The sequence below is a fragment of the Crocodylus siamensis genome, chromosome 5 (assembly GCF_052110815.1).
Source record: "Crocodylus siamensis isolate JL-2025a chromosome 5, ASM5211081v1, whole genome shotgun sequence".
Lineage (NCBI taxonomy): Eukaryota > Metazoa > Chordata > Crocodylia > Crocodylidae > Crocodylus > Crocodylus siamensis.
In genome coordinates, this window is record NC_143399.1 from 32,644,219 (window position 1) to 32,669,802 (window position 25,584).

Here is a 25,584-nt window from a genome sequence, read left to right on the forward strand (position 1 = left end):
TCTTTGATTCTTTCTTGAGTTTGACTGTTACTAGTAGGTTATTCCATTAAATTTAAGTACCTGAATTTTTTTAAAGTAATTCTCAAGTAAATTGGAACATTTAAGTATTTAAACAGATCACCAAAACCAATTTAAATTACTAAACATTTCTCACTGATTTAAACTGTTTTTAGATCAGCTCCCCTCAAGCACTATTATTAACTTAAGTAATCGATTTCCCAGGACTCTGAATGCTCCTGTTGTCTAGCATTGTCAAGAGATCTGACATTATTATTACACCTTTATATCCATCCTGATTTGTACCTGCTCCATAATATCTTATGAATAAGCTAGGCTGACCAAGTTAGTGGGATATTTACTGTATAAATGTTACACTAATTCAGAAAGAGGGCTATCTGGGGAAAGACAGGTAGGAAAAAGAAAAGCTAGTGATAAGCCAGTTTTCAAACACTTACAAGTTATCAGGTTTCCAAAAGTAGCAGTTTTCGATTTTACTTCCTCTTCAACCAACAATACAGAATAGGATGGAATCAGAACAGCAAAAGAGCTCAAGGACAAAATAGCAAAAACAACGTAATAGGATTAAAAAATAAAAAGGAACCTTCTGTAAAGACAGAAGTGGAAGCCACTGGGAAGGGGAAAGACTGAGGCCCTTGACACCTTGCTAGGGTGTCTGAGGAAACTGAACCTTCCTAAATTACCAGCAGGAAACAGAAGAATTGCAAGCAAGACAAATGTATAGACCATTTCAAAGTCCTCTCTAAAAACTTTGCTCCTACTGTTAAAATAAACAATGCTCAGAACTTAAGACAACCACCATGGACTTCCAAAGAAGAACTGCAAGTGTCTAGACACAGTAATATGTGCTGGATAAAAACAGCATGGGCTCAGACTGCTGTAGACCGAGTGGAAGAAAGGTTGAATTCCTCTCTGAAATACAAAGGCAGGAGACCAGACACTTGAGGGGGTGCACACAAATGAAACCCAAAAGGGAGAAAGTGGTACAGCTAACCCTGTAGCTGTGACAGATGTCCTGGGCTTTTAAACAGCAAGCCAAAATTATCTTTACAACCATCAGCTAGTATTACAAAGTTTTGTCTGTTTGGATTATAAACCATATTTATCTTGATCAACATACAATCTTTATTACTGTGTCAATATTTTCACCAGTTCTCCAAACCCCAGTCATTTAATCAAAGGATTTAACCCATCTTCTAATTAGTTTAATCTTTCTCCTAACCAGGTTCTTTCACATTCCTGTTCATGTTCTCAAGTTTACAAAAGTGCTTTTGATCATTAATATAATTGTGATTATCTTGGTTTTTTTCTGCAGTGTTTTGAATTATTTTTATTCATGGGATATAATACTTTTAGTTACAATGATCAGCAAACATAGTAACTACTACCTCAAAAGAATCGCTGTACCTGTAAAACAATACATTATATTCACTTGAAGTGAATTAGATACTAATACATACAAGAAAGTTTAAAACAGAAAAGCTCAAACTGAAATAATGGGCAAGTATCTTTAAGAATTCATAAAACAGTCACTTTTCACAGTAAATACAGTTATTTTTTTCAAAATACAATACCTACTTTTTCATCTTCTTTGCATTGTATTTGACTTGGTAAGATGCTTGGATTAATTTGTCTGGACCACTGTCAAACTGATGTGGAATGACCTTTTGAAAGTGCTAAAAGCAAATCAAAGCACAAGATTACAAGTAACTAGCACTGACAAATACATATATCGTTTGCAAATGAATGAATGTTTAACAGTATTATTGTAAATTTAGTTTACCTGTAACATCCCTTCCATGTCAAGTTGCAATAATTCTGCTTGGTTCATCTGAAGAACTGCTAAACCTACTCGAAATACTATCTCTAAACCCTGAAAATAGAAGTGGTTTAAAAAATAAATTCCTTCCATTATTTAAGGGATTGTCAATAATACAATGCAATAACTAGCTTACATACTGCAACAGTGAGTTAGCCCTGCACATCCTGGACAGTACTAACAAAACTAGCGAACATCTTTGCATTAACAATTGGTGTTTCCTTCATTTCATCCTGTTTATATAATGAGGCTTAACTACCAAGGAGCTGTCACTGCTAGTTCAGAAGAGGTCATTTTAATTGTGCAAAGGTTGACCTCTTTCATTTAAGAGGGTTTATCTGGGCAGACTTTATCAAAGTCTTATGCAAAAATCTCTCTTACATAAAACAGGATATTTGTGCTTCCTGAAATGTATTTTAATTGTATTTTAACATTTTTGAAATTTCAGTAGCTAAGCAGGTAATGGTTAAGACAGCCTTTGGTAGCTATAAGGAAATATCTGACTCCTATTTACTGTTTTTGAAAATATTCTTAGCCATAACCTGATAGGCCATATGCCTTGGCACCTAATTATTTTTTTAATAAAAAATACATACATAATTTGGAAGGAATGGCATCTAACGGGAAGAATCTGCAACAAGCCAAAACCTACAGAGCTCAAAGTTTTAATTCTGAATTTGTGATAGGCACCAGACTGACAGCCTCAAAGAATCCTTCCTTGAATTCATTTCTCAGGACATACAGGTTCACTTCATAACTGTAGCCTCTGCCTGCATTTTATTCAATTAAGTGTGCTTTAACTTTTATTTGAAAGGAGCATTTCCACCTATTGAATGACCATGTTTTACTAGAAGTCTGGTGTTTCAGTTGTGAAATGGTAGGTATTGCCCATTTCATCTAGAACATGCATCAGAATGAAGTGCTTCATTGCTTTTTATCAAACATCCATATGCCACTTTGTGGTACAGTCACCAAAGATACATCTGCTTTTCTTCATTAAATATATATTGTTTTCTTAACAATTCAATGTTACATTTATTAAATTATATACAAGCATGTTTGAAACTCATCTAGAGAAACAGAATGTATACCACCACCCAAATGACAGCACTTGGCAGCAACAGTTGTAGTAGCAAATTAACTGTAGACATTTACTTACCTCAGACATAAAAATATCAAATATTCTTGTTGCAACTGGAAGTGGAAAAGTTGTGAGAAAGATTGTTAAAAACCATGATGAAGCATACATTGAAGTATGGAAACTCTGGGACTGAAAGTGCACGTAAAGCTCTGGTAGCTGCTCCTAGAAAGGAGAATATAATAAATAAATGGACAGACCAACAAAAAGTCTTCTGTTCATGATGGAAACCCCCCCCCCACTGATATTCAATAAAGAAAACAAGACCAAGAGGATAACAAGAAATAAAAATGTCTTTATGGGTAACATCTACATCAGGGGTGGGCAAAATATGACCCATGGGGTGTATCTGGCCTGTGGCGGGTCTTTGTCCAGCCTGCGGCAAGTCCATTGGTCCCACCCACCCCAGGCACTGCCTGCCCGTAGTATGTCCTGCCACCCCCTGGGCATGCAGTGGGGCTGGAGCAGGTCCACAGCTGGACTGCCTTTCTAAAACAGCTCAGGTGGCGACGGCTCCTTCCAGCTGCTGTCACCACTGGCCACAGCCCCACGGTACTGGTGGGGACCTGCACTGCACAGCCCTGAGCCCATGTGCTCCACGCCTGCCCAGGCTCAGCAGCAGCAATGCAGGACAGAAACTGTTGCTCATCGCGGAGGAAAAGTGGTCCCTCCTCCTCCCACTCTGACTGCTGGCCATTCCTGCTGCAACCTCCTGGAGTCTACGCTGTGCTGCCCTCCACCTTCTTTGCGCTGCCACCGTTAGGTAGCCCGGAGGTGGTGGTGATGACAGACAAGATGCAGGGCAGCACAGCATGGGCTCCAGATGGCTATAGCAGGAAATGCTGTGAGGTAGTGAAGGGGAGGAGATGCTTTTCTCTCACACTGAGACACAGCTTCTGTCCTGCACCGCCACTGCTGAGCCTGGAAAGGTGAGCCTGAAGCAGACACAGGACATGCAGTCACAGCTGTGCAGCACTGTGGGGCTGGAGCCAGTGACAGTGGTAGTGGCAGCCAGAAGGAGCTGCTGCCACCTGGGCTGCCTAGAAGGCAGTCCAGGTGTGGAGCTGCCCCAGTCTTACCTTGTGCTTAGGGGGCAGCAGGATGCGCCACGGGTGGACAGTGTAGAGCAGGCACAGGGCAGGTCAGATCGGGGCTGCATGGATTCTGGCTGATCTGCTCTGGCAGGGACAAGTCCGGAGCAGGCATGGGGCTGGGGCTGGGGCTGAGCACTGCTGGTGGTGGCAGGGACATAATGCAGGGCATGTAGGCTCCGTGCTGTTGTGGGGTGGGTGCTGACCAGCTCAGGGGAGGGGGGCTCCCATGTGCACCCCACTATACCCTCCCCTGCAAACTTCACAACCACACCTTCCCCCCACACAATCACACCCCCAACACCGCACCCACCCACACCCTTCCCCGTATTAACCCCACACTCCTCCCCACATACAGCCCACACCTTGAGGAGAGCCCCATTCACTGCTACACACACCCCACCCTGCACAACCTCACCCCAGAGCCACCCTCCCCCTCCACACCCCAAAGCCCCTACAAACATCCCCACAAACACCCCTCAACCCCACATACCAACCCACCCACATGCACACACCCACCCACCCCACACCCACCCCCTACATACACCCCCACATCCACCCGCCCTCCCTACATACCCACCCACCCACACCCCCTACATACATACACACCCCCTAAATACACACAGTCCCCACAAACCCCATATCCTCCCACCCACACCCACAATATGCAAGAGTAAGACTTCATTTTGAGCTATTATGCAATCACCTCTATATACACCACAGAATCACACACAAATTGGGACAAAGATATATTTTAAATAAAATTAAAATATGTTATTGTCAATACTTTGATTTTTAGTATATAATTTGGCTTTTTTTCCAGTTCCAAGATGGCAAACCCCCTTCCCAAAAGAACTACTTTTGGGGGCAAGCGGAGGGACTTCTGGCTAGCAAAGACCAGTGGGACTTCTGGTCCCAAGATGGCGACCAGGAGGCGGGGCACCTGTCAAGGGGCAAGGCTACCCTTTCGGCCCTCAACAGCTCACCAAAACTCATCAAGCGGCCCTCCATACAAAATAATTGCCCACCCCAATCTACATTTACACTGGAGATGATGACAGTAAGGGATACAAATCCTCACATTACAATAAAAATGTCAATCACTGTCTCCCTGAAGTTGGAAAGCAAATTTTTGGCATCTGTTATGGAATATTTTACACCTTCCTCTGAAATCATTGGTACTAACCATTGTGAGAGAAATGACATGAGGAAGTAAACTAGTCTGGCCTAGTTATTTCTGTGTTCTTAAACTTTTAATAAATTATTTTTAAAAAGGCAGACTGTTACTGCCACCCAGATCCCTCCTAAAAGTAGAGCAGTGATCATCTTCCTCCTTGATTAACACAAGACTCTCTCTCCCTTCAGTTTTCATCTGTTTAACCACTGCTTATATACAAAGGCTTTGTCAAATATCTGCAAAAAATATTTTGTATGTATATGAAACTGAAATCTGCCTACAAATAGCCAAGTACATAAGATACTATACACTTAACCGATTTTGCATGTACCTGTATCATGCATTCAAATTGGTACATGCAAAGGCCCAACTCAGCCATACTTGGTTTGAAGAGTTCTCGAAGTCTATAATCTTGCATTAATTTAACAAACACACAGAAGGCTTCCTCTTCTGGCATCTACATTAGAAACAAAAAGGCACAATAGAAATAATTTTTAAAAAAATGTCAAGGTCCTTAATCACTTCCTGTGGTACACCCTAGAAGACACTGGATCATTTCAGGTTCATTTTGCTATAAGTGTTGGTCTCTGGCCTTTTGCCAACACAAACCTAATCTAAAGTGCTAAAGCAGTCCTTAGAGTGAAATATGAGTGAGAGTTTAAGTTTGGCAAGTTAATTCAAGCAAAGCTTCATAGTCAGAGGGCAGTTAAGCCCAATAAGGCTGAAACAGATAATTAATGCATAGCTGAGGTAATACTATGCTGAAGTAATTTTTGAGGATAAGGTCTCCCCCAAGTTCTAAGAAAGACTGAGAAGTAAATTTGTCCTCTCCAGCAAGAAAGGTCACTCCTTCTAATGAGATGTTCCTTAGTAAAGACAAAAGCAAAGTAACATGCAAGTAAATTAAAACTAGAAGTAGATCATTTCAATTTTGTACAGCATCTTTAAAACACCTTTGCCCAGTGAAGTATTTAGACAGTCCACTGTAGTAAGTGATGCAAAAAGAAAATTAATCACCTAAGAACACTATACTGGCATATGTAGAACCTTTAATGTCAAATGTTTAATATAATACTCTGTTTACCTGCATAAGCAGCAGCCCAACTATAAAAGCACTTCCTTGACAGTATCCAACCTCACGATCCACTAATGAATAAGCCTAGAAGATAAAGAGCTTTAAAGATTTTGAACAGCAACAATTAATAACCCACTTGTACTTTTATCCCCAGTAGCTGTTTTGTAAACGTAAGCAAGTTTTTAAACTTTAATGTAAGAGCAAGTCCTAACGCACAGCCCCAGACCTACCATATTTCTAAGCTACTGAAGCCACCACTCAAAGCTGTGCCTTCAATTAGTTTTTATTTGTACCACTTAACTGGGTTAGTCAAAATGTCAGAGATCCTGTCCCATAAAAAGCTGCAAGAAGCAAGTTCAACTTCACTATAAGAATATCAGGCAGTTTAAGAACTAGTTTCGAGACTGCCAGGCTGTTTCCTTGTTGAAAGTGCTATACAAGAACAACCAGATGGGCCTGAGCTATTTGCTCTCCAACATAGCTGACTTCCAACTGCTAGACATTTCAACAAAATAATCTGACTTTCAGTAGATCCAATCCATCTCTGAATATTTTTAATCTCTCACAGAAGTAAAGGCTGGCCAGACAATGACCTTCAGGGGACTGAACGCAGTTCCTTGCTCTGCAAACCAGGACAGTAGAAGCATTTCACGAGTTTCTCTCTAACCCCCTTTTAAAGAAAATGCATTCCTCAACAAGAGAGTTTATCAAATCTAGGAAGAGAGTACAAAGACAAAATTTGGAATACAGACTGGATAACACCATTATTTATTTTCTCCTTTGTACCCAACAACCTGGTCCACAGAGAAACTTGTAATACAGATATTAGTAGGGACTTCCTGAAGAGGTTAATGCTATGAAATAAAGACATGGACAGTCTGTATACATGTGCTTTTTCTTGGCTCTTTAGATTTTACTTAAGAGTTGTCAAATTTAAATCTGTTAATCAGATTTGACAGCTGCTCGGTGTTTCTGCTGACAAAGGACTTCCAGAAGCTGCAGTCTGGAATCTACTTTCCTAATTTAAGTCCCAAAATAATGACATTAACCACAAAATGCAGGGAAATTCTAATTTTAGGAAACATTTTATCCTGAACTCATCTTGTATAGTAATCTTAAGTCAGCCTGTAGATGTTTTCTTCACTCTGACCTTCAACACATAAGATCAACAGAATGGTTTGAAGATTTAATGTCAGTTTTGATTTCTAGTGCACATTTCAGTCAACTGTCACAGCATTTATGATCTATTCCATAATACTTTCAGCATTTAGCATTTGGTTTTGTTTTAATCTAATGAGGTAACTAAGTTTTTTTGGACCACTGATAAAGTGAAGTATTCCTCTGGTTAAAAGGAATACAAATATTTCAAGCCATCATAAAAGTTGCGCTAACTGGCAAAAAACATTTTAATACTGTACTAAGTTACAGCTTTAAAAGATTATATTGCCAAAGACTAGGTGCAAGTTTAAAAATACAAAGACTTAAGTTATGTTTCAAGCCTCTATGTTACAATATCTTATTTCCAAGAAGAGTTGCGAACTACAGACTTACCTTCATTACATTAAATAAAACTTCCTGACCAAGGCTGTCTTTTTCTTTAAAAAAATCATGTTCAGGATATGTCCTAGCAATGTCCCTTCTTATTAGTTTTTCACAAGGAGAGGTCATTTTCAAGAGCTCTGAATATTGATCCTTTATTGGCATGCTTTGAGCACTGCATAAAAGCTGCCATACTATTGCTCTGAAATGATGGGGTATCCCTTTTCGAACAAGCTCCTAAAGCACAAGAAAAAAAAAAGTAAACTCATTAAAGCTTCCTACAGGTATAAATACATACATCTCTTCAAAACGAAATAAGAGTTAAAATAGATTTCAGTAAGGGAGGTTTCTCCTAACTTTAAATGTTTCAGTCAACAATTCACTGCTTGAGGTGTATATTTAAAAAAAGATGTAGAAGCATAGAATCAGAGAAAATTAGGGTTGGAAGGGACCTCAGGAGCTCATCTATTCCAACCCCCAGCTTACAACAGGGCCATCCCCAACTAGATCATCCCAGATGTACTAACTTCAGTCTTGTGCTTACTAAATTGACTTAAGCTAGCAAAAGTAAGAAAGTTAAGAAGACTACAAGAGTATAAAGTGCCACAAGGCAAAGTTATTTTAGTACTTAAGAGCTAGAAAAGCTACTAAAAATAACCCAGTATCAAGACAAGTTACTTAATACATTTTGGGTTATATTGTATTTTCTTGCATACGGTGTGTCTTTTTTCTAAAACTCAGGAGCCAAAATGATAAGCAAGGAAATAGGTAATAGCAGTTCAGCCTCTGGGGGGAGGGGAGGAGGAGGAGAGGGGTAGCAAAAGTAATGCTGCCCATGTTGCAAAGAAAGAAACATAATGAGCACAGGGCTCCCTAGCTGCAGACACGTTCCCTTTCTCCCCAGCAGAGGCTCCTGCTTCTCATTTACTGCTACTTACTAGGGCTGCGCGAAGCTTCAGTCCCCGATTCGATTAGGCAGAGATTCGGCCTGATTCGGTGGCCAAATATCCAAATCCAGATTGAATCAGAGGACCCTTTAATCTCTCCGAATTGAATCTGAACCCCCTGAATTGATTCGGAGAGATCGGGAAAGATTTGCAGATTTGGACATAGACACAGCTTTAAATGTTTTTTCTACATACCTCTAGGTAGCAGGGGCTCATGAGTGCTGTGATGCTGGGGCGCACGAAGTGTCCCACAGAAGCGCAGGGAGCTCCCCAGCACACAGCAGCAGACCCAGAAGTGGACCAGAAGCACTTATGATCCACTTCCAGGTCCCCTGGGGAGCAGGCTGGGCTCCCTTGCCCCCAAAGCCCAGCAACTGGTGCTTCCTGGTTCTGGGGGGAGCACCAGGGGTCCCCCTGCAGCTGACCACTGAGCTGGGGGGGCTCCCCAGCACATTCCCCAGCTAACCTTCCGGGTTTGGCACCAAGTATGTGGAGGGCCCCCCCCCTCACTTGTGGGACGCTCCATGTGTCCCAACATCGCAGCGATCATGAGCCGTGCTGGTACCTCAAGGTATGTAGAAAAACCTTTTAAAGGTATGCCTATGTCCAAATTGTTGATTTTCTGAATCAGCATTGAATCTTCAGGCCTACCAGCCTGACTTTTATCCCAGGGAAAGTTCTTAGAAAAGTTTATTAAAGAGGCCATCCTTAATGGACTGGCTGATGCCAACATCCTGAGGGATAGCCACCATGGGTTTCTTGCGGGTAAGTCTTGCCTGACCAATTTCATTTCCTTCTATGACCAGGTGACCTATCACCTGGACAAGGGAGAAGAGATTGATGTCATATATCTTGACTTCAAAAAAGCTTTTGATCTGGTATCCCATGATCACCTCTTGGCAAAACTGGCCAACTGTGGCCTTGGGTCCACCACGATCCACTGGCTGGAAAATTGGCTCTGTGGTTGGACCCAGAGGGTAGTAATTGATGGAAGTCATTCATCATGGTGTCCTGTGAACAGTGGGGTCCCCCAAGTCTCTGTCCTTGGACCCATATTGTTCAACATCTTCATTAATGATGTGGACTTTGGAGTCAGAAGCGGACTGGCCAAGTTCAGATTTGGCCGACGACACCAAACTTTGGGGCAAAGCATCCACACCAGAAGACAGGCGGGTGATCCAGGCTGACCTGGACAGGCTCAGCAAATGAGTGGACAAGAACCTGATGGTGTTCAACACTGAAAAATGCAAGGTTCTTCACCTTGGGAAGAAAAGCCTGCAGCATCCTTACAGGCTCGGCAGTGCTACGCTGGCTAGCACTACGGAAGAAAGAGACTTGGGGGTCATCATTGACCACAAGATGAACATAAGCCTGCAATGCGATGCTGCGGCTACTAAAGCAACCAAAACGCTGGCTTGCATTCATAGATGCTTCTGAAGCAAATCCCGGGACGTCATTCTCCCCTTGTACTCGGCCTTGGTGAGGCCACAGCTGGAGTACTACATCCAATTTTGGGCTCCACAATTCAAAAAGGATGCGGAGATGCTTGAGAGAGTCCAGAGAAGAGCCATGCACATGATCAGGTCAGGAAAACAGACCTTACAATGACAGGCTGAGAGCCATGGGGCTCTTTAGCCTGGAAAAGTGCAGGCTCAGGGGTGATCTGATGGCCACTGATAAGTTTTATCGGGGTGACCACCAGGATCTGGGGGAACATTTGTTCACCAGAGCGCCCCATGGGATGACGAGGTCGAACGGTCACAAACTCCTGCAAGACCGTTTCAGGCTGGACATAAGGAAGAATTTCTTTACTGTCCAAGCCCCCAAGGTCTGGAACAGCCTGCCATCAGAGATGGTTCAAGCACCTACACTGAACACCTTCAAAAGCAAATTGGATGCTTATCTTGCTGGGATCCTATGACCCCAGCTGACTTCCTGCCCTTTGGGACGGGGGCTGGACTCGATGATCTTCCGAGGTCCCTTCCAGCCCTAATGTCTATGAAATCTTCAGATTTGGCCAAATTGAATCAGGGATAGTGATCTGAATCAACCAATCAAATCACTATCCCTGATTTGGGTCGAATCCAAATCCAAATCAAATAGGGCCTGCTTCACATACCCCTAGTACTTACCAGTATTTCCAAAGAAAGATCTTTTTTCTTTCATTCTGCCTTTCAAAAATAAGGTGCTTATCTTACTTGGGGGCATGTTGCATGTAAGAATATATGGTATTTAAGTAACGATTCATTTCTAGTACTGCTATCATTGGCCAGAATAACTGATGCAGTTATTTCACAAGAAAGTATCTGAGAGACAATGTCCTTCATTACATTTTTAAATCTCAAATTCAAACCAGAGGAATCAATTGGAATAATTTCCAAGACAACTAAATGATAAAATTAACAGTATCAAAATGATGAAACAGCATTGTTAGCCAACAGAAATACTTACCAAACTATTATTTTGTGCAGGTAAGGATACAGGGTTAATATGGTATAACAAATGTCCCATTTCTCTGTTATTCTGGTAAGATTATCTATAGCAAAAACATTCAATATGTACAGGAAATTCTTGAATTTGATTTGGTTAACTGGCATGCAGTGCTTCAGGGTTCTTTTGCTTTGTTTTAAGCTATTTCAATACAGGCATACCAAAAGGAGTATTATGCTCAGATCCACCAAGCTTTCTTATTTCTCTGTAAACTACAGGTAGCCTGAATATAATCCAAGTCTTTTCTGAGTTAATTGTTTTTGAAGAGCCACATACTAGGGGGTCTTGATAACTTTCTGTATCAGTTTTACATAAAACCAGAAATTGTTCCCTAGTTGGTTCATCTCTTTCTAGATTTATCAGGAAAGACTGGGTGATATAGATTTTGATTGCTTGATCTAACGATTAAAAAAAAAATTATGGATCAAGAATGTTAAGGATTTCAGGGAAGATAATTAAGATAGAATCATTATGGTCTATAACAGTGGAAACCAACCTCTTTGGCAGGTATGCCATAAGTTAGTCCGGTACCCTCTCCGAGTGCCACTACAATCCCCTTCCACTGTCCAATCTGCTGCTCTGCTTTCTGCTCCTAGGTATGTGCTCCCTACCTGATCTGCTGTTCTACTTTCTGCTTCCTTCCCTGTGCTCTCTGCTCAATCTGCTACTTTGTTTTCTGCTCCTTGCCCCGTCTGCTCTGGTGCTCCCTGCTCCCTCCCTGACCTGCTGCATGCAGTACAGCAGCTGCCCATGTTAACTGTGACTACAAGCTGACCACCCCTAGTCTAGACCTGGGGTTTTCAACCTTTTTTGGTTGGTGTACCCTCGGCAGCCAGTCCAGAAGCAGGGAGTCCCCAACGGCAAAACCAGAAGTGCTGGCAGCAAACCTGAAAGTGCCAGCAATAAACCCGGAAGTGCCCCCCCACCCCCCGAGGCTTCCCAAGTATCCCCACATACCCCTGGTCTAGACCATTTCCTATTCAACAGAAGACATTCCCTTTAGTATGTATATTTTTTGTATCTTATCCAACTGCTAGTTCTTTTTATGTTCTTGAACCAACATAATCATCTATTAATAAATCTTCTTTAAGAAAATTAAAATGCTGAATAAGGAAAACTGGTAGATCTTGTAACAGCTAGAAACTGATATGTAAAAACCTCTCTGTAACAAAAGGTTGAAACTAAGAATCATCATAAGGCTACTTTTTAAAACTCCTTGCTAGTAAAATATAACTATAAGCATTAGATCTTTGCAAATGGTATCATATAGACAAAAAGGTAAAAGTTGAGTAAGTACTTAAAACATTTAAAATAGCACCGGATTAAAGTTTTTGAAAACTGCTTCTTATCCAAAATTATAGTATCTTCTCCACACTCAGAGGAGTTTCCAAGGAAAAAGACAGTGAAATTTTTAAGCAAGTGTTGTTTTAGAATATTGCAGTTTCAATTAAACTAACAAGAAGGGGTATATAATTCACACATCTCCTTCACAACAGAAAGAGCTATTCGGTAATTCTGCAGTGCTGCAACTCTTTAATCCCCCTAAGATAACCACTCTAGCCACTCTGTAGCTCCTCTGCAGGAACATCTTAACAATTTTGTAGTACTAGGACTGCATAATAAGGTCAGGGAGCAGGGCTTCACTCCCTGAGCTAGCTATATTTCCCCATCCACTCCTAAAGGATTTTCAGTTTCCATATAGCAGCTGTACACCTTAACTCCCTACACGTTCTCCCAAGTATCCCTCATAATTTCCAGTCCTCTAAATCAATAATTCTTAACCTTTTATGATCAAAGTACACCTCAGAAAATGCCAGGTCTTTGGCCTTTGGGTTTTTTGTTTTAACTATGAAAAAAGAACACAACAATTCTTCTGTTGAAAAGGACTTAAAACTGTTGTGGTCTTTCTATTTGAAATCTCCGAGTGTGTCCAGACAAGCCCGCACATGCCTCTTGCAGCATCTCAAACCCTTTGATTTGAGATGCTGCAAGAGGCACATGCAGGAACAAAAAAAGTTCCCCTTCGCAGCATGGGAGCAAAATTAGACCCTTAGGGTCAAACAATAACTCGGGGGGGGGGGCAAAAAAACAGATCAGGGCAGGGTCCCAGGCTATGCCCTGGGGGCTCGGTCCTCCACAGAGATGCTCTGGTAGCCTGCCAGAGCGTCTCTGTGGTTGGCCCTTTCCCCGGTCCTGAAGCATGCTGCCTGCCCACGTGGGACAGATAGCGGTGCAAGCTGCAGGGACCTGGACCCAGCTTTTGCCAGGTAAGTAGGGGTTTGGGGCCCACCCATCCTGTTCCTTTCCCCAGCTCCCTGTTCCTTGCCCCCCCATTCCTTCCCCCAGCTCCCTGCTTGCTCTTCCAGGTCACCCCCCACAACTCATCGGCAGTAGCAGAGAAGGAGCAGGAAGCTGGAGAGAGCAGGGGAATGTCTCCAGCTCGTTTCCAGGGGAATGAGCAGGAGGCTGGAGATGTCCTGGAGACATTTCCCTGCTCTCTCCAGCCTCCTGAGGCTGAAGACAAGCAGAAGAACGAACAAGGGGCTGGAGACAAGCAGGAGGCTGGAGACAAGCTTTTGGAAATGAGCTGGAAACATTTGCCTGCTCTCTCCGGCCTCCTGCTCCTTCTCTGCTACTGCCAGCAAGTGTAGGGGGGCTGGGAGAGCAAGTGGGGAACTGGGGGAACAAATAGGGGGCACAGGAAAAGAATGGGGGTGGGGGAAAATGAGCGTCTTGCTCATTCTGCTATTCTCTCCAGCCTCCTGCTTTGTTCTGCTCACCTCCAGCCTCCGGAGGCTGAAGAGGAACAGGGGAATGAGCAGGGGGCTAGAGACCAGCGGGGTGGGGGGTAGGATGCTGGGACCCTGCAGGCAGGGTAGTCCCTGTGCTGGGGGGGGGAGAGCTCAGCACTGTGGGGGGGCAGGGGACCACTGGCAACATGTAGGGAGTGCACACAGGTGCACGTGCACCCTGAGTGTGGTGGTGCACCCCCTCAGAAAAAGGGGTGCCACTGGTGGTGTCTGCGGGCAGTCAGCGATCGCCACTGGCCACCGCTGTCCCTGCTGTCAGCATCTGCAGGTAGTCGCCAACCCCCAGTCGGCACTCACCACCCCACCCCCTGCCGCCGACAGTGCCAGTGACGTCTGCAGGAGCTCCCCGCTTAATCACAGCTACCATGCTCCCACTGCTGCCAGCCTCACTGTACCCCCTCCCCCCAGGGGCATGCAGCGTTCATGTAGGGGACCCACTCCTACTAAGCAGCCCCCACACCCACCCACACACTGACTTGCATCCCTCCACATCTACCCACATCCCCCACCCCCCATTCCCACCCCCTCCTGCAAACCCCACATCTCCCCATCACACACCCACCAGGTGATAAGGAAACCAAAAGCAAACATTAAAACACATAGATATTTAGGATTTATTTTTATTATGATGCTAGAGACACTGGTAGGCTTCCAAATTACTTAAACATTGTAAATATAGCAGTAAAACATTGCCCATCTGATCAATCTCCCCGCCCCCCCACACACACACACTTTTGTTGTAATTGTGGAAGAATGTGGATTTGGGGGTATTTCAAAAAGTGAATTTGGGATGCTGCTTCAGCAGTCTAGCTGACACAAGGGGCTAGTGTCCCCAGATACCAAGTGGCTGGGCCTCAGAGGCTCCTGAGGGCAAGAAGCCCTGAGTTGCCGGCCAGGGCAAGTTTTTATACTGCTGGAGCCAGCACAGGTCCTGGCCCCAGGTTCTAGCTCCCCCTAGCTGCAGATCTGGGAGGAGCCAGACAAAGTTATTTTGCCCCAGGTGGCACAATTTGCTCCACAACAAAGTGCATGCCTGGGCACATGTGCTGAGGTAAAAAGTCCCAGCTCAAATTTGTACCATTTCATTTGAGTTGCTGCAAGCATATGTGCTCACATGTGTGGACACGCCCTCTGAGTTTAGCTAGCTAATCACATAGGTGTTGGCATACCTAACTGCAAATTCTGCATTGCAAACTACCACACTCTTAAAAAGATCTCACAGAACCCCAGGTGGTTCCCTGGCTCAGAATCACTGCTCTAAGCTTCAAGCTCAACTGATATTCCTCCACTGCTCCATTAGCTCCACATGTCCCTTCCTTTAAGTTATCCCTAAAAGAAGAGCATAAGGGAATCTCTGTTTCTGGAAAATAACCCATTTGCAGCACAAGTAGCTTAATCTCTTTAGTCACACTTGGCATACTGAAAGATGGAGCTTTAAAGTTCTTTCAAGATACTATTAAGAATGTTGAACAGAAAAAGAAAGAAAAATAGACTCAATAACACAGATTCAACAGAATTAATGCAGTAGCTGAATGTTCTCCAGATAATCAGATTCTATCTGTAACAATGAGTCAAAATACCATAAAAGTTTGACGATCAAAACTGTGAAATTCATATATACTCCCTGAAACCTATTCAATCAGCCCTACTTACTAGACTTACATTTGTCTCATTTTCCTGTCCTTTGATCACACTCTTTCCATGGACTTCTTTGTATGGGCAGAAAATCCTCATTTAAATTTCCTCTTTTCCTTCATTGCTCTGCTTTCAACTCTTCCTTTCCCCTTTCAGCATCATATTTTCCTTCCTGCATGTCCCACACAAAATGAACCCCCCCCATTACTTCAACTTTCCTATTACTCTACATCTTCACTGCCCATCCAACCACTCACAATGGAATAAAACAGAACAGAGGCTGGCAACCTGTGGCCTATAGGCGAGGTCACAGGGAGACTGGATCCAGGGTGCAGCAGTACATGGTGACAGGGGGCACCAACACTAGATGCCAACTTATAGGTGTTCCCCCAGGTCTCATCCATTTTCTGTGGCACAGCTTACCCAACAGACCCCCTTTTCTACCTGCATTTCTCTGTCCCTGAACCATTTCTCTAAACCCTCTTCAACAATACCCCAAGATTTTCCTGCTCTGTGCCAAGGGCTGCATTCTCTTGGCCCCCAACTGTGGACACCACTTAGCTTCTATGCCAAATTGGCTGCTGCTTCTTGATAGCAATACACATCAGTGGTGGTAGCAGTCAGTGACGAGGGTAGAACAGAGGCTGCAGCACGGAAGTATGAAAGTAAGAGCAATCCTCAACACAGAGCAGGGAGGGATGGGTTTTTGCAGAAGGGGCACTACCACTGGGATCAGCTGTGCCAAAGCAAGCAGAGGAGATCAGCAGTAAGGCACAAGAGTGCTCACCAGCTTTGAGAAACACTGGTCCAAACCAGGGATACGTGCTGGCTGCAATGGGGTCCTAGTCTCTACCTACCCACCCGCCTCTGACCCTGTGTAGGTCATTCTGACCTGCAGCTAGAAAAAGTTGCCTACCCATAATCCAATAACCTCATTCAGCTGACACCCAATTAGAGATACCTAAAACTCACTGGAGGCCTTCCTGTTTGACTTCATAGTACTCAAGACATCTGTAAGTCTGCTTCTCTGCAAGACAACAACCCCAGCCTGAGCATCTTCACCCTTATCCATCTTATGTAGGAGATAAGGGCCCAGAGCCATGGAAGTCCCAACGCAGAGGCACGCTAAAAGAATACCACCAACACAACAGGATTCAATTATTACAGAAAGCAGGGGGAAGGTAGTAGCAACAGTGATACCCAGCTTTCTATAAACACCCTAGTGATTGGAGCATTTACCCAAAAAATGGAAGACCCCAGCTTCAATGCCCTCCTCACCCCAAAGAAGGTTCAAACCCACCTCTTCTGCTTACTGAGATGAGTGCTCTAACCATAAAACTAAAGGCTGTTTTTGGAGGGGGGCATTCCAGTAGTTGAAGTTGTTCAATTATGCAACAAAGAATTCAAGATTCACTGGGCTAGAGACAGCACAATTTTACCCTTAGGGCATCCATTTAAAAGAGGGAGTCATAACTTCTGCTTCCTGCTCAAAGGAATCTTCTGTATGCATTTTATCAAACTAAAAGACATGTTCCTTCCTGCATTCTCTCTTGCTCCATGATTCTTGAAGCTGAGCTACTGTGAAACAGAGAATTCAGTACAGACTAAGAGTGCTCCCATGCCAAAATAGCCCCTAACCTCATGGCTGTGCCCTTTCGTGGAATGTGAATTGCATGGCTTTTATACAAGGTCCCCCAATCCTAGGTGAATGTTCTGACCCATAGGCTACTACAAAAAATGCTGGTACCATCTCCTGTATCTGAAAAAAAAAGTAAGCCTTGCTCAGTTCTCTGAAAGGCTGAAAGACTATTCTGGATTGTGGATTTCAAGTGGGCACCTTCTGCAGCCCTGAGTAAGGTACCTAACCTCTAGAAAGGGGAGAGGTTTCAGACATACCTAGATGATAGCATTTCCTAGTGATGTGCTTCAAGTCACCCCTACTCAGCATGGCAACTATTTTGGATCCTCTTCTGCAATTTCTACTATTCCATGTACTACATAGTATATCTAGGCACCTAATACTAATTTCACCTTGGGGTGTAAGCCCGCAGAAGCTATGTGCTTTACCACTCAAGTTTTAGATGTTTGATCCATCTTTGTTGTATAGAACTGTGTACAGCAGTGAAATGGGTTTGACTGCACTGATGCTGCTACACACAACTATACGTTGGAACTCTTTGCTTAGAGAGAACCTGGTTTTAGACTTAGTAGACACAAATTGATAGTGTACATGGCAGGAGGTAAGACACCAATTCATTCTCTCCTAAACTACTGGGAAAATAGATGTGGGTCCTCATCTCTAAGAAGAGTTCCAACATATAGCTGTGTGTAGCAGCATCAGTGCAATCAAACCTATTTCACTACTTTACATAGTTCTATACAACAGCGATGGAAAGCAAGACTCTAGTCAAGGGGTGGTCAATCCCCAGACGCCAGAGTGGTGTCATCCAGCCTGCAGGGTTCCTCATGGGCCCAAATATTTGGCATTAAGGAAGCAGTGGCAGCATTAATTGCTGTTCCCCAGTTGCCAACTTTCCAGACCCATGAGGAGCCCTGCAAGCAGATAACGTGGCCACGTGTGCTAGACTGGGCACACTGGTCTAGGGCAGTACAGGACCCAGTCTGGGCAGTACAAGGCAGAATCCAGATGCATGGGGCCAAAAAGTTGAGCACCACTGCTCTCATCAGTTCTCTCTGGATGAGATTTTAATGAAAGATTAACATTTAGGAGTCTGAAAAATTGATTGAAATTGCCATGAAATTATTCCTACTTACCCCAGTCAAATAGCTTAGAAATCTTTTTGACTGATACTCTGTGGGAAAAGACTTGAAGTACCGTTGCCTGCACAGATGACAGTCATAGACCCTTGCCTAAGTGTTCTGGCCCCTGATATGAAATATATTCCCCAGTTATGAAATTAAGAAAATACTGAGGACTTTCCCTACTTTCCAATCCATTTCTAACGGAAGATTTAACTGAAAACGGTGGGTGTTCAGAACATACATAAATCTGGCACTAAACAAAAAGCAACCGATGTTTACAGGGTATGGATGAGAAATCCAACATTTGCTTACACACACCTGTAGTTTAGAATGAAAATAAATTCAATTAGGAGTTCCTATCATAGTTTTTTCCTAAAAATGTGGAGGATCAACTGGAAAATAAAGACCACTGGTTATACTACTACATTATAACTGTATCCTACTAAGCTGAATAATACCTTAACTTGTTTTTCTTTCTTTTTCCGTACATCTTCCCATTCATTTACAATTCTCCCCCAAAGGATCCAGGAATCTTCTTCAAGATGGCTGAGGTTGCTAGAAGCTGATGAACTAGATACAAGGGAGGAGCCACTATTCCTTCTCGACCCATTTACAGATCGCAAGGATTTGCTATCTGTCTCCAATAATCTGTAATATATAAGCAGGTAGTTACACAGAAAGTACTTCTAACCATGTTGGAGTGCATTACTCATAATCTGATTACTTAAAAGGAAATAAATCAACTCATTCTCTATCTTTCCAGGGAATGTAATCTAAAGGTCCCTTGGAACAATCTTTGTAACTTTTTTAAATACAATTAGAAGTGCAAAACTTTGTTTTCCTATTTCTTCTCAATCCACAATCTGTGGACAAAAAAAAAAAAATGGTCCAAAATCACTATAGTTTTACAGCAACTGGAAACAGTGAACAGGAAAGTATATTTTATGCCTTTTGCAGCAGTAGCACCACTTCAAATCAAATCTCACCATGATCATTTTAGAGGCTGTGAAACTAGACTTTCAGAAAACAAAAAGGTGAATTGAGACAAATTATATTTTACTAACGTATTGCATGAGCAAGTGAAAAATGTACTCCCCCGCACAGGTTACTAGTGAAGCTGGAAGCATAGGTGCCAGCAAGAGGGCTCTAATTCTGTTTTCATCTAGTCTCCTATCCCAGGATCTCAGCTGAAGCATAAGCAGCTTTAAAGAAAGTATATATCCCTAATGGCAGTGCCAAATGTGAAAGCACTGAAAATGGACAACAATTTTGAGAAAAAGAAAGCAAACCCAGAACAGGCTGTTGAAGCCACCTCCTACATTCCCAATGGCTGTCATTTGCATTAACCATTCTGCTCATTTTGTTGGTTTGGTCTGTGTTTACTTGGATTTTAAAAAGGCCTTTGATATGGTCTCCCATGCCGCTCTTATTAAAAAAACAACTGGGGGATTGTGGGCTGGCAGAGTCCACGGTCAGGTGGGTTGGGAACTGGCTAAGGGGTTGAACCCAGAGACTATTAGTGGATGAGCCTGTATTAGTCCTGGTGGAAGGTGGTTAGTGTCAACCGCAGGGTTCAGTTCAAGCCCCTGTGTTGTTCAACATCTTTATCAACAATTTAGAGGAGAATGTGGAAAGCATGCTGGGCAAGTTTGTGAACAATACTCAGTAATGGGGAAAAGCTGTTATACTAGGGGATAGGATGAGGATCCAAGAGGACCTGGACAAGCTGGAAAGGTGGGCAGAGTGGAACTGGATGCAGTTTAATAAGGATAAATGCAGAGTCCTTCATCTGGGGGGAAAGTAACCAGATACATGAATATAGGTTAGGAGATGTTCTGGCCAGCACAATGGCTGAAAGGGACCTTGGGATTATGGCTGATCACAGGATGAGCATGACAGCCATGTTCTCCTGCGATGCTGTAGTCAAAACAGCTAATAGGATACTGGGATACACTAGCTGATGCATCACGAGCATGGCTAAGGAAGTGATACTTCCTTTCTACTTGGCACTGGTGAGACCCCAGCTGGAGTACTGTGTCCAGTTCTGGACACTGCACCTCAAAAAAAAAGATGTGGAGAATCTTGAAAGGGTCCAGAGAAGGGCCACAAGAATAAGGGCTTGGAGGACAAACCTTATGAGGAAAGACTAAGGAATCTGGGACTCTTCAGCCTGGGGAAGAGAAGAGTAAGGGGGAACTTGGTGGCTGTCTAAGTACATAAAGGCTGAGTATTGGGAGCTGGGAGAAAAACTGTTCACTAGGGTGCGGCAGAGGAGGACAAGGAGCAATGGCCATAGACTGTTAGCGGATGGTTTCAGGTTGGATGCAAGGAAGAACTTCTTTACGATAAGGGTAACCAAAATCTTAAATAGATTTCCCAAGAAGGGGTACAGTCCCAAACCTTGGAAGTCTTCAAGAGGAGACTGGACATACACCCTGCTGGGATCATTTGATCTCAGCAGTATTCTTGACCAGAGCAGGGGGGCTGGACTTGATGATCTTTTGAGGTCCCTTCCAGCCCTTAATTTTTATGATTCTGTGACACTATACTGGAGCACCCAATGCCTCAAGATAAATTACTTACAAATTATAATTCATATATCCATATCAAAGCTTTGGATGAGGCATTTAACAGGCACATACATGTCACTATCCTAGAAACTTTACACTAATCCAAAATTAATCTAATCTGATATTCCAGGATGCCTAAGGTTTTTTCTATGGTCCCATTTATATTGTATCATAATATTTGTGAGGCATTTCATAGTAAGAGTGTGCAAAATGAGCCTATTCAATTCAGATATGGCACGAACTGGGAACAGTAATTTGATTCGGATCACTGTCCCCGATTCGATTTGGCTGAATCTGAATATTCAATGCTGATTTACAGAATCAATGACTCAGACACAGACACAGCTTTAAATGTTTTTTCTACATACCTCAAGGTACCCCAGGCACAGCTCGTGAATGCTCCAGTGCTGGGGCAGACGGAACCTCCCACAGGAGCGCAAGGGAGCCTAGTGGGTCTGCCGGAGACTGTTGTGATCCTTTGGGGGAGACCCTTGCAATCCACTTATGGGTCTCCCAGGGAGACTGCTGGGCCCCCCCCCACACACACACACACCCTTCCCCAGCTCAGCAATCAGCTGCAGGGGGACCCTGGGTGCCCCACCAGACCCAGGAGGCACCAGTCGCTGAGCCAGGGGGGAGGGCAGGGGGGACCCCAACATGCTCTCCAGCAGACCCGGAAGTGGACCAGAAGGGCGCGCTGAGGAACCCCCCGCACTGCTGTGGGACACTGTGTGCACCCTAGCATTCATGAACCGCAGAGGCATCTAGAAAAAACATTTAAAGCTGTGTCTAAGCCCAAATTGCCGAATCTTTCCAAATCAATTCAAAGGGTTCCGATTCAATTCAGAGAGATTAAAGGGTCCTCCGATTCTATTCTGATTCGGAGATTCAGCCACTGAATCAGCCAAATTGAATCAGGGACCGAAGCTTCACACAGCCCTATTTCATAGTACCCTTGTGAGATACAAATGGGTTCCCCAATTTCAGAGATGAGTAAACTGATGCTGACTGGGTTTAGAACCATCACAGATTATGCACTTGCATTATAGTAGAACCTGCAGGTCCCAGTCAGGATTGATCCCCATTGCAACAGGCATTGTGCAAGCTGCGACTACCCTTAACAACTTGCAATTTTAACAGTTATGGGATACTACAAGCTTTCTGTTGGACAATAAGAAGGATAGCAACAGGAAAGGGCTGAGTGTGCAGAAAAAGGAGAACAAAAGTAAGGATAAAGGCCTGAGAAACAAAAGAGAAAGGAGCAGAGCATTGAGGGAGGAGGGCACATAAAAGCAGGATATACCTGAACTTAGTATTTAGCAAGCAGAGGGAAGCAAGAACAAAACAGGTTAATAGCCATTCATTGGCTATAGTAGAATCCATAGCTCAAACCTGAGATTTCCCAGGATGTTGAGAGGTGAGGGACATCAGAAGATTTGCTGGCAGCTGCAGCAATTCCTGTAGGGAGTTCCAAGGAAGCTAGGGCTTAGGATATCCTCCAAAACTTTGCCTTGTGCTGACAGAGTTGGCCACCATAGGGCAGTCATGGCTACAGAGAACCTCCTTGCCAGAGACAGCTTTTTACCAATGGGTTGCTGCTGTGACTACTAATTTTGTAAAGAGCTCCAGTGAACAGGGCTCTAAGGTCTCATCTTCAACTGACAATGAAGTACGTAAAAAATAATAATGGTAATTATTATCTTTACCATCATCATCATTTTAGTCCAGGCTTTGGTTAGAAGCAAAACTTCAAACTACTTTCAAATCTCTAGTGTTGGTTTTCAGTTAGATCCATATAATTGTAAGAAAGGGCAGGTGGTATTAAATCTAGAGATATAATTAGTTGAGTTACTTTTTATGCCCCTACATTAAAATGTGAAAGTCAAAATCGCCATTTTATTATTTTTTCAGAAAGTTATAATCCACATTGTTGTGCACATACATGGTTATAATCTCAGTGCACCTACAATATTTCAGCTCTCTCAACTAAAATAAACATTCAGTTATTTACAGTGCCTTTAACTTGCTCAAATATTAAAGGGTGAGCTGAGAAGGGGAGTCATTTGATAAACAAAGCAGATTCTAGAAAGTGATTTAATCTGTGAAGAGAACATGCAAGTACAAACTTTCAAGTTGGGGAGGGGGCTTAAAAGAAACAGCACTGCCTGAATGGTCCCAAAAAGTTAAAGCTGCATTCAGTACAAATTAAAGAAGAGTCTGTTTTGCACAAAAAGGAACTCAAAAGTTGGAGGGGGAGGGGGAGAAACTGCCCAGGATCACTATTCAGTTGCTGTGTATGTATCTACAAATGAATTTTAAAATTAGTTTTAAATATTTTACATTTAAAATATTTTAACACTAAATATTTGAAATCCTGAACTACAATGATTCATTACAAAAATTTAAAAAACTAGAATGTCTATTTTCAAGCTGTATCTTCCTAAACAAAAATCAGATGCCAAGTAATTTCAGACAGAAAAACATGCACCTAATGGAGTCCAGAACAAACATGTTAGTTATAAAACACAATATTGCAGCTCTAAGAATTCATTTTTTTTTAGTTTTCCTACGTTTCTAAAAAAATTGACAACATTTCTATTATAATTTGGACCTTACCTTGTTAAATTCATTCGCCTTGGATATGTAGTTTCTTTAAATTAAGTAGATACTAAACACTACCAATTCAAACAGCTTTATTTCATGTAAAACCTTTATAAATGATTTACTATCCCCAAACAGATCCTTTGGTACTCTGGACTGAACCATATCAGTGTGTGTACTTAGGGGATTACAGTAATACATAGACAGCTTTGTAACGCAATAGGTTAAAATTGTAGAATTTGATTATAGAAAATCTGAGTTTTCTTATCACTTTTGATCTTTTGTGGCTCTTGGTCTTTAAGTCCTTTACATCCCCCATCTTTACCTATGAACTAGCAAAGCCCGAGGATTCTAAATCTTAATATTTATACCAACAGTAGTTCTTCTGATGAGCAGAAACAGTGAGTTCAGAGAGCAATTCCTTACTGCCAAAAGGTGATTATAGTAAAAAACTGGCAAAGTTTCATTAAACGCACAAAATCCTCCAAGACATATGCCTCAACTCTGTTTGAAATTGTATTCTTTGTGAAACCTGCAAAAGCATGTTCTCAAATATCAGGTTTACTGTGACAAAATATCTTAACCTCTGACCATAATTCACAAAAAAGAAAAAAAAGCCCTTAGAGCAGGGTTTAACCCATACCAAATAAACCCAGACAACCTGGTTTGTGAGGTGCCATATTTTAAGCTAAAGTTAAATTGTTAAACTTCTGAAAAGTTGCTATTAAATCAGTATTAAAAGATCTCTGCATCCTCAATCATTCACTGCTTAAAGAAAATTGGAAGCCCCCAAAGCCATATTTGGTAAGGAAATGAAAAAAAAAAGGTTTGGAAAAAGCAGCTCTGACTCACAAACCAAAGCTGCTTGTGAAACTAGCCTGTACCAGTAAGCTCAACAGCAAGGTACAACCTCAATAGCAAAGAAAATTAACTGCTTTCTAACAGCCAAATCAACAATTATTTGGTAGCTGAATCAGACAGAGCCCCTGCATCAAGAACCTAGATGAGGCAGGCGCTGAAGAAGCCACAAAGTCAGACAAAGCAAGATAAAGCATTTGCTTTTGGCAGTGATTGAAAAATATTATGTCTTCAGGAGATACTGGAGATTACTTTGCCCTGTGGATGATATACTATGACACTACAGGGAGCAGCAGATAATCACATGCAAGACATCACTCCATGATGAATGTCTGCATGAGGCAGTTCAGAATCCTTACTTAGCTTTGTTTATTCTAAATTGTAGGCCTAGCACAGGGGTAAGCAAGCCCTGGCACACGTGCCAGAGTGTGGCACACAAAGGCATTTTGCTTGGCAGGTGTACCTTGGAGCAGACAGTGTGGGAGCCACAAGGGACCTGATCCTTGTTGTGGCAGTGCAGCCGAGGCCCATTCCCCACTGTCTGCCTCAAGGCGCGCATGCAACCATCACCAGTAACAAGCCAGGCTGGAATTTCAAGGATCCCAACACAGCTGCTTTCAGTCTCCCCACCAAGCAGGCTGGGCTCCATTGCAGATAACAGGGGCTTGCCCGGGCCAGCTGCGGCAGGCAGCCTGGAGGCTGGGAGAAGCTGTTCCAGGGTCCCTAGAGCCCTGGGGCAACTTGTTGCTAGTGGCAGATGCATGCATACCTTGGGGCAGGCAGCAGGGAAGGGGCTGGGACTCTCCTGCCACAAGGATTAGGCCTCTTGCAGCTCCACCACCATCCATCCCTGGCATACCAAATGTCTTATAACTTGAGGTTGCAGGTGTTTTTGGCACTCTGCCCAAAAATGTTGCCAACCCCTAGCCTAACATCACACCCTAAGATGAGAGAGAGACATGTTGGGATGGAATGGGCTCCACCTTTCCCCTAAAGGTAAGCGCGTGTTCTCTTCTAGGTTGGCGGACCTCCTCTAGCAGGCTTTAAACTAGG

At 43.1% G+C, this 25,584-nt stretch overlaps 1 protein-coding gene across 3 annotated transcripts in view; it reads right to left on the reverse strand.

Annotated features, from left to right (window-relative positions):
* EVI5 (ecotropic viral integration site 5) overlaps positions 1 to 25,584 on the reverse strand; it is a 157,318-nt gene that overhangs the window by 92,802 nt on the left and 38,932 nt on the right. For 2 of the 3 annotated variants that reach the window (XM_090047684.1, XM_090047683.1), the window contains exons 3-9: positions 18,961 to 19,150; positions 7,870 to 8,094; positions 6,328 to 6,402; positions 5,575 to 5,700; positions 2,997 to 3,140; positions 1,802 to 1,891; positions 1,597 to 1,694 (exon numbers count right to left, since the gene is read on the reverse strand). In XM_090047684.1, the coding sequence (XP_089903810.1) occupies positions 1,597 to 1,694; positions 1,802 to 1,891; positions 2,997 to 3,140; positions 5,575 to 5,700; positions 6,328 to 6,402; positions 7,870 to 8,094; positions 18,961 to 19,150 (948 nt within the window). The remainder of the gene's footprint in view (positions 1 to 1,596; positions 1,695 to 1,801; positions 1,892 to 2,996; positions 3,141 to 5,574; positions 5,701 to 6,327; positions 6,403 to 7,869; positions 8,095 to 18,960; positions 19,151 to 25,584) is intronic. The other variant, XM_090047685.1, reaches the window with a different exon arrangement.